Source organism: Canis lupus, chromosome 2 (genome assembly GCF_003254725.2).
Source record: "Canis lupus dingo isolate Sandy chromosome 2, ASM325472v2, whole genome shotgun sequence".
NCBI lineage: Eukaryota > Metazoa > Chordata > Mammalia > Carnivora > Canidae > Canis > Canis lupus.
The window spans coordinates 10229121-10238882 of NC_064244.1; the positions used below are offsets into that span (position 1 = coordinate 10229121).

The window sequence follows — 9762 nt, forward strand, 5'->3', positions numbered from 1 at the left end:
GAGAATCTCATGCAGACCCTCAGACACTCAGTGTGGAGCCAGTTGGGGGGCTAGATCCTATGCCGGTGAGACCACAGACCATTAGATCATAACCTGAGCTGAAGCCAAGAGTCAGATACCCAACTGACTGCACCACCCATGCACCCCAACTTTCTCATTTCTAAGAAGAAGACAATGAAAGGACTTTTCTAATAGGAAGATGGAATGAGCTAATATGTGTGAAGCTTTTAACACCATTCTTGGCTTTGAGAAAATGCTTCGTAAATGTTATTAATGATTATTTTCTCCATATTATCAAATCTTTCCGTATATCATACATCTATGTAATAGTCTGCCCCATAGTTGAACTCTGGTTTACTTTGGTTGGACATCTAGACAGAATCCACTTGTTTATTAAAAAAATATTCTAGGGCAGCCCGGGTGGCTCAGCGGTTTAGCGCCACCTTCAGCCTAGGGCCTGGTCCTAGAGACTGACCCGGGATAGAGTCCCACGTGAGGCTCCCTGCATGGAGCCTGCTTCTCCCTCTGCCTGTGTCTCTGCCTCATTCTCTCTCTCTCTCTCTCTGTCTCTCATGAATAAATAAAATCTTTAAAAAAAATGTTCTAAAGAACATTTTTGTACATAAACAATTTATACATTTTGTATTTCTATAAGCTAAAATCCCAGGAATAGAAGTATTAGGTCAAAAGGTAGGCTCTTGAATCTGCATGTATATATTTTTTTTAAAATACATTTTCTGCATTTAAAGTTTTAATTGTGGTAAAGCCTATGACATTATTAATTAAATTATTTCATACATTTTTTAAACACTTAAGTATTTTAAAAAAATTAAAAAAAATTTTTTAAAATTTATTTATGATAGTCACACAGAGAGAGAGAGAGAGAGAGAGAGAGAGGCAGAGACACAGGCAGAGGGAGAAGCAGACTCCATGCACCGGGAGCCCGACGTGGGACTCCATCCCGGGTCTCCAGGATCGCGCCCTGGGCCAAAGGCAGGTGCTAAACCGCTGCGCCACCCAGGGATCCCCAACACTTAAGTATTAAAATGTCTAACTTCAAATTTTAAGAAATAGTTCAACTCTTATAAGAAAGAGTTTAATTAATTTTCCAACTATAGAATCTACTCTATTCTCCTAATTTCTTTCTTTTTTTAAATTCAGAGTCACAACTCAAGACAGGATCCAGCCTGCTGCTCAGTCATGCTTTACCTGATACCATCAGTTTTATTTGGGCATATTACTTAGGAAAGCTCTGGAATCTTTGAATTTTGTTTCCTAAATTCAGATTTCTTTGATATTTTTTTCTCATTTTTTTGCATGGAATTTCTCAAAATTTATATATATTTATATTCTACTACTGCATTTTCCCCCTCTGTACCCTTCTCCTCTTTTGAAGATGTAGGAGAGATTATGTTTTTTTTCTATAATTTTGCATCCTATATTTATTTCTATTTCTATATTTCTATATATATATATAAACTATATTATAATTTACTCACTTGTAAGTTAGTCAAATCTATACAGATGACTGGGTAAAGATAACTGGGATAAAAATATTTATATGGTCAATTGGCTTGCACTGCAGAATAGGATTTCCAGATGAGAATGCCTGACAAATTTAAGTTTATCCATGCAAATACCTTCCCAACACTTCAAACTCCACTTACTTAAAACCAAGGAACACTGAAATGAGAGAATTTTATGGATTCTTCACAACTTCTATATTAATAATTATTTCACCTATGAATGCAGATCTTCCCTTTCCAATCTGTTTTATTTATTTCCTTGTTTTATTTCAACAACTAAGAACTTGAATAAAATGTTGAATAGAACTGGTGAGAGTGGACAAAACATTCAGCATTTTGCCGTTAAATATGATCTTAACTGAAAGTTCTTTTTATTTTTTATTTTTTTAGAGAGAGAGTTGTGGGGTGGGGGGTACAGAGGGAGAGGAAGAGAGAATTAAGATTAAGAAAATTAAGACAATTAAGCTGACTCCTGGCCCAGTGAGCAGCCTAATGCAGGGCTAGATCCCATGACCCTGAGATCATGACCTGTACCAAAATCAAGAGTCTGATGTTTAACTGACTGAGCCACCCAGACACCCCAACTGCAAGTTTTTTCATAGATATTCTTTGACCTATTTTCTTGTGCATTTTTTATCATACATTGTTGTTGAATTTTGTTAAATTCTTTTGCTGCGTCTGTTGAAATAACCATATGATTTTTCTCCTTTATTCTGTTACTGTGGGGAATTGCATCGATTGAATTTTATTTTATTTTTTAAAGATTTTATTTTTACTTTTTTTAAGATGTATTTATTTGAGAGAGAGAGAGAGAGAGAGTGTGCACGAGCAGAAGGTCCAGATGGAGAGGGAGAGAGAATCTCAAGCAGACTCCCCACAGAGGCACTCCCCACTCCCCGCAGAGCACAGAGGCCCACGTGGGGCTTGATCTCATGAAAAGCGAGGAGTTGGTTGCCTAACTGATTCTACCACCCAGGCACCCCTGAGGTTTTATTTTTAAGTAATCTCTACCCCTAAATTGGAGCTTGAATTACAATCCTAAAATCAAGAATCCCATGCTGACTGAGCCAGCTAACTGAATTTTAAATACGGAAACAATCTTACTTTGTTGAGATAAACTTCACTTGGTTATGATATATCACTCTTTTAATATATTCCTTAATATTTAATATTCAATGTGCCAACCTTTGAAGATTTTTGTATCTATGGTCCCTATGTATCTATGAGGGATATTAATGTGTAGTTTCTTTACCTTACAATGTCTTTGCCTAGTTTTGATGTTAGTGTAATACTGGCCTCATAAAACGAGGTGGGATATAGTCCCTCCTTTTCTAGTTTCGGAAAGAGTTTGTATAAAAGTGGTAGTATTTCGGGATCCCTGGGTGGCGCAGCGGTTTAGCGCCTGCCTTTGGCCCAGGGCACGATCCTGGAGACCCAGGATTGAATCCCATGTCAGGCTCCCGGTGCATGGAGCCTGCTTCTCCCTCTGCCTGTGTCTCTGCCTCTCTCTCTCTCTCTCTCTCTCTCTGACTATCATAAATAAATAAAAATGTTTAAAAAAAAAGATTTAAAAAAAAAAGTGGTAGTATTTCTTCTGTAAATGTTTGATAGAATTCACAAGTAAAGTCTTGGAATTTTCTCATGAGAAAATTTTTAATTACAAATTCAAGTGCTTTAATAGATGCAAAATTATTTGGATTATTTATTTTGTGTTTGTTTTGGTAATTTATGTCTCTCAGGAAAATTTTCCACTTTATCTAGTTGTCATATTCATTGGCATAAATCTTTTCTTTTTAAAGATTTTTGTTTGTTTATTTGACAGAGAGAGAGAGAGAGAGAGAGAGAGAGAGAGCATAAGCAGGGGGAAGGGCAGAAGGAGGGAGAAGCAGGCTCCCTTCTGTGCAAAGACCCCAATGCAGGGCTCAACCCCAGGACCCTGGGATCATGACCTAAGCTGAAAGCAGATGCTTAACCACTGAGCCACCCAGGCACCCCGAAATAAATGTTTTCATAATATTCCCTTACTTTGCTTTTTATAGCTGTAGGATTCATAGTGTTGTTTACTCTTTTATTCCTGATATTGATAATTTGTGTTTTGTCTTCTTTTATCTGTGATCAGTCTACCTAGAGGTTTATCAATTTTATTTATCTTGTTCAGAACCCAAGTTTTGATTTTATTTAGTTCTTTGCCTATATCTAGTTCACTGATTTCTGTTCTCATATTAATTTTTTCCTGTTATCACTTTTATGTGTTTTTCTTTTCCTAGCTTCTTAAGGTGGAAGCATAAATCACTGATTTTAAACTTCTTTTCTAATATAAACATTTAAACTTATAAATTTTCTAAACATTGCTCTAGTTTGTGTCTTGCAATGTGTTTTGTTTTTTTTTGTTTTTGTTTTTGTAATTTCATTTTATTTTTAAAGATTTTATTTATTTATTCATGAAAGACACTGAGAGAGAGGCAGAGACACAGGCAGAGGGAGAAGCAGGTGTGGGCCAAAGGCAGGTGTTAAACCACTAAGCCACCCAGGGATCCCCTGTTTTTGTAATTTTAATGCCATATTTTTGGTCTTATGATCCAAAGCAAATAAAAGCATATGGACATTATCCCTCCAAAACTGATGCTAACTTAACAGTTAATGTAAAACATCTATTGATATTTTAAGCAAGAGAATTTGCTTTTCATATTAACTTTTTAAAAATTTTAGTTTTTAAACTATTTAGAATTTTAAAAAATTCCAGTATAATTAACCTACAGTGTTATGTTAGTTTGAAGTTGCACAATTGCATTCCACAACTTTTGATATGCTGTGCTTTCAATGTCACTCTGTTTAAAATATTTAAAAATTTTTCTTTTAGTTTCTTTCTTTTTTTTTTTTTTTTTACAATCCTGAGGTCTTTTATTTTCTTTACAGTTATCATGCCATGAATTCATAGGGAATGGGTTCCAGCAGTTCAGGCTCCTTTCCATTGGTTCTCACAAAGTGTGCTTCTCTGGGTGGGGCAGGCTGGTGCTTCAGTTGGACCCAAGTACCTTTCTCTTTGGCTTCCTTCTTTTTCTGATCATTTTCCTTCACACGCTTCAGGAAGCTATCTTGGCTCTTTGAGTGTTTAATATGCTCAATGTGGACATTAATTCTCTTGGCAAGAATCTTGCCCTTAACTTGTTTGTTTACTACAATGCCAATAGCATGCTGAGTAACATTGTAGACTCTTCCAGTTTTGCCATGGTAACATTTGTGGGGCATTCCTTTTTGAACAGTGCCCATTCCCTTGATGTCCACAATATCACCCTTCTTATAGATTCGCATGTATGTGGCCAAAGGAACAACTCCATGCTTTCTAAAAGGCCTAGAGAACATATAACGGGTACCTCTCCTCTTTCCCTTTATGTTGGTCATTTTGGCGAATTACTGGAAGATGGCGGTTCCGGCCGAAAGGATTTTAGTTTCTTTTTTTGAGCCACACATTATTGTATAGTATGTTTCTTAGTATTAAAATAATTGGATGTTACCCATGTTTCTTTTTGTTATCAATTTCTTTTTTTTTTTTAAGATTTATTTATTTATTCATGAGAGACACAGAGAGAGAGGCAGAGACACAGGCAGAGGGAGAAGCAGGCTCCATGCAGGGAGCCCGACGTGAGACTCGATCCCGGATCCTGGGATCACTCCCTGAGCCAAAGGCAGACACTCAACCGCTGAGCCACCCAGGTGTCCCTTGTTATCAATTTCTAGCTGAATTCCATTATAGTTGGTAAATGTACTTTTTATGGTTTCAATTATTCTGAATTTATTGATATGTATTTTATATCCTCACATATGATCATTACTGATGAATGTTCCATGTCACTTTAAAAAACCGTATTCTATAGTTGTTAGATGTAGCTTCCATAAATGTCAGCTGAGCAATTTTGATTGATTTTGTTAGTGAGGTTTTGTATATCCTTGCTGATTTTCTTTTCTTTTCTTTTTTTTTTCCTTGCTGATCTTCTGATCCTTGTTCTATCAGTTACTGAATAAGGAGTGTTGAGATCTTGTATGGCAAATGTGGGTTTTTCTATCTCTTTGGTTCTGTCAGTTTTTGCTTCATGTATTTAAAAGCCCTATTTATAAACACATATACATGTAGAATCTCTTTGTCATTGTGATGAATTGACCTTTTGTCAATGTGAATTGTCTCTCTTTATTTCTGATAACCTAAAGCTGCTTTGGTTGGTATTAATATGGCCATTCCTCCTTTTTTTTGTGACTAGTGCTTGTAATTTCTTTTTCTGATTGTTTATTTTTAACAAATCTATGTCATAATAGAAAGTGGGTTTCTTGTGGATTATGTATAGTAGGGCTTTGCTTTTTAGAAAAAATCTTGTCTGACAATCTCTGTCTTACAATTAGGGTGTGTGGTCCATTTATATTTAAAGTAACTATTGATATACTTAAGTTTGAATCTACTATCTTGCCATTTTTTTTGTTCTATCTATTCTGTTATTATTTTTCCTCCCTCTCCTGCTTTCTCTGGCTTAATGGGATATTTTTTAAGCATTCTATCTTCTCTTCTCTATTGATTTATTGACAAAGTAGCTCATTTCCAAAGATGACCCCAGTGAACCATAACTCCCCTGTGGACTCATTTCATTAGGGATAGTCCTGTGACTCATTTTAGTTAGTGAAATGTGGTGGAATCAGTGCTCTGCCAGTTCTAGGCTCATGTCTTAAGAAGACCAGGAGTGACCTTCAGTTTTTGTGCCTTTGGGATCCCGAGCTACCATGTAAGAAATATGACACTGATTTGGAAAATCAGCATGCTGATTTAATTTTTATTTGTAAAAAAAAAAAAATAATAATAATAATAATTTTTATTTGTTTATGTCTTTCATTTTCCTCCTTCTAATACTACAGTGATTAAGAATGTAGGCTCTGGGTTCACATCAGTGGGATTCTAATCTTGGTCCACTCACTCTTCAATCACACATCTTGAGCAAGCTTCTTAACCCACCCCATACCTCAGTTTTCTTGTCTGTGCAATGGGTGTAGTAGTATAGCTTCTTAATTATTTTTTTGGTAAATAAATGAGATAATTTATGTAAGGCAGTGTCCCTGCATATAATAGATTAATAGATGCTCAATAATTGTTAGCCATATTATTATTATTGCTACTAAATTTACAATATATAGGAAAGCAGAGATCTGCTTCCTACAGAAAGCCTATTTTATTTGGATTTTGAATAATATATTATTTATCCCATGTAAATGATACATTGGGTGTGCCTTAATTGTATGATCATGTCACTAAATGTCAAAGACGGAGGTTTTTTCAAAAGACAGGGCTACAGTGGACTATTCTTCAGAGGCAGGAACTTGCCTCACATCTCAGAGATATAGAAAAGTGCATGAAGGAATAGTGGGATCATAAAATGTCAGAAATGGGAAGTTCTTATTTTGCAGATGAGAAAATTGAGCTTGAGAAATCAGGTCAGTGACATTTGTACTCGTTGCTGAAGCATGTCATCCCTCCAACTCCACTATCAGCTGAAGAAGTTTGTTTCCTTCTCTGACAGAGAACCTTCCAAAGTCAGGTCAGAAATAGTTAAGTTATGGAACAATCAGCAAGTGGGAATTAATAGTGTGAATGTTCCACTGGAAAGTGTTAAAAAGGGGCTAGTTGGCCAGAAATAGAGAAAAAACTCCAGCTCCAACTGGGAGTTTAGATAAGATCTGTGCTGCTCCAGTGATCTCTGGCAAATAATTCATTTTTTTCACTTCCAATCCATTTTGGATTGATACTTGGTAAAATAGAGTGGAAATAAATTTTTAGAAAGATAAACTTAAAAAGCAAAGGCATACAGTAAGAGACAAGTCTAACTTTTTATTATTAATCCAACACATAAATCTAATTGGCCAAATTGCTACAAAAGTTGCTAAATGCTAATCTCAATTTCTTGACCCATTTTGCTGTGGATCTGTAACAAATAGGTTACAAATTGAGCCTTGATTTCAGTGATCTCTTACGGTTCCAATGTTCTATGTTTTTATTTGAAGTCCAATTAGCTGTGCCTTGAATTTACAGGGGAGCTCCTCACCCACACATCAATTAATTAAGCAAATATATTAATTAATTTTTAAAAAAGATTTGTTTATTCATGAGAGACACACACAGAGAGGCAGAGATATAGGCAGAGGTAGAAGAAGCTCCCTGAAGGGAGCCAGATATGGGACTCGGTCCCAGGACCTTGGGATCATGCCCTGAGACAAAGGCAGACCCTCAACCACTGAGCCACCCAGTCACTGCAAATGTATTAATTAAAATATGTTTACTTAAAATCTATTACATATGGACTAAACACATACTATATAAAAAATTGAATCAGTACCAGTCCCTTTTCTCAATAGCCTGCAATTTAGTGGAGGAGCTAACATCCATGTCTATGATAATGAAGAAAAAATGGTAGGTGCCCAGAGAGCGCTGTGCATACACTGCCAGGGACTCCAGAGCAAGGAGATAGGGCTGATATCAGCGGAAGGGTCACGAGAGCATCGCCTTGAAGTCATAGAAGGCAACACGTGAAAAGATGGAAGGCTGGGCCTGCTGGGAGAAACGAGTAAGTCTTAAAACCTTGCTATAGTTCTTTTTCCTTCATGTTTAAAACATTTCTGTGAGGTTGAGAGATATCGGGAATCCCTATAGAGAGAGAAATTGAAGCACAAAGATACAGTTGTGGGAAAAAGCATAGATGGCCTTGAACAGGTTTTTAGGGACTGAATGTATCTTCCTAAAATTCACATACTGAAACCCTACCTCCTAGTGTGATGGTGTTAGGAGGTGGGGCCTTGAGAGTGGAGTATGAGGTCATGTGGGTAGAGCCTTCAGAAGGGGATTAGGGCCTTTTTTTTTTTTTTTAAATATCTTAGTTATTTATTCATGAGAGACACAGACAGAGGCAGAGGCATAGGCAGAGGGAGAAGCAGGCTCCCTACAGGGAGCCTGATGTGGGACTTCATCCCGGGATCCTGGGATCACACCCTGAGCTGAAGGCAGATGCCTAACCACTGAGCCAACCAGGTGCTGGTTAGGGATTTGATAAGAGTCATGAGGGAATTTGCTCTCTTTCTCACTTCCTGCCATGTGAAGATACAACAGAACATTGTCATTCTGCAAGCCAGACCAGAGGAGGTCTCTTCCCAGAACTCGATCATGCTGTCACCTTGATCTTGGACTTCTAGCCTTCAGAACTGGGAGAAATACATTTCTGTTGTTTCTAAGTTATTTGGTCTATGGTCCTTTGTTATGGCTGTCCAAACCAAGACACGGATCCTTTGGGCTACTTAAGTTTTAGTTTTTTCATCTATAAAATGGGTCTAATAACACCTACCTTATTGGGTTGTTCAGAGAACTGGAGATAATATATATACATTATATTATTTTATAAATGTAATTATAATTACATTACAAAGCACTGGTGTATTATCTGATATGCAGTAAGAGTGCAACAAAGTGTGACAATTATTATGTTGTTAAACAGCAGGCTCAGGACCATTTGGGGAGAAATGGGGTTGTGGGGAAGGTCTTCTTTGGGGAGGTAGAAATGGGTTCTTCCCAGCATTCCTTTCTCCATCTTTTTGGTAACTGTACCTCCCTTCCCCCTGGGGAGCTGTCACTCCCCTGCTTCATGCACATCTCACTGGTCTGCCTAAGCACTGGCCACAGAGATCATGGTGTGAGCCAGATCTGGTGAATCATAGCGCCCTATGCCCTTGACCACGGTGACTGGCTAAGGGATGGGCTCTGAGTTGCAATCCAAACCAATCAGAGTCTTTCATTGAGGTTTGTGTGGATGCGCTTTGGAGGAAAAAAATTACATTGTCTTTTCTTTTCTTTTCCTTTTTTTTTTTTTAATATTTTATTTATTTATTTATGAGAGACAGAGAGAGGCAGAGATACAGGCAGAGGGAGAAGCAGGCTCCATGCAGGGAGCCCGATGTGGGCCTCCATCCCAGGTCTCCAGGATCACACCCCGGGCTGAAGGCGGCGCTAAACCACTGAGCCACCGGGGCTGCCCTACATTGTCTTTCTTTCGTGTTTTTTTTTTTTTTTTTTTCTTCTAAAGCTTACTTAGTTATTTTAGAGAGAGAGAGAGAGAGAGTTATTTTAGAGTGCAAGAGAGGGAGAATGAGTGGGAGAGGCAGAGGGAGAGGGAGAGAGAATCTCAAGCTGACTCCATGCTGAACAGAGAGCCCT

General features: G+C 37.5%; 1 protein-coding gene across 1 annotated transcript; it reads right to left on the reverse strand.

Moving 5' to 3' along the window:
- Window positions 1–4406: 4406 nt before the first annotated feature.
- On the reverse strand, window positions 4407–4965 carry LOC112663779 (60S ribosomal protein L21-like). The gene has a single exon (XM_035713553.2). It carries the CDS (start codon window positions 4926–4928, stop codon window positions 4446–4448), a length of 483 nt encoding a protein of 160 aa, XP_035569446.1. The 5' UTR covers window positions 4929–4965; the 3' UTR covers window positions 4407–4445.
- Between the last annotated feature and the right edge of the window lie 4797 nt (window positions 4966–9762).

Coding starts and splice junctions, on each gene's coding strand:
- LOC112663779 (XM_035713553.2), bottom strand. CDS start 4,928: ATGACCAACATAAAGGGAAAGAGGAGAGGTACCCGTTATATGTTCTCT.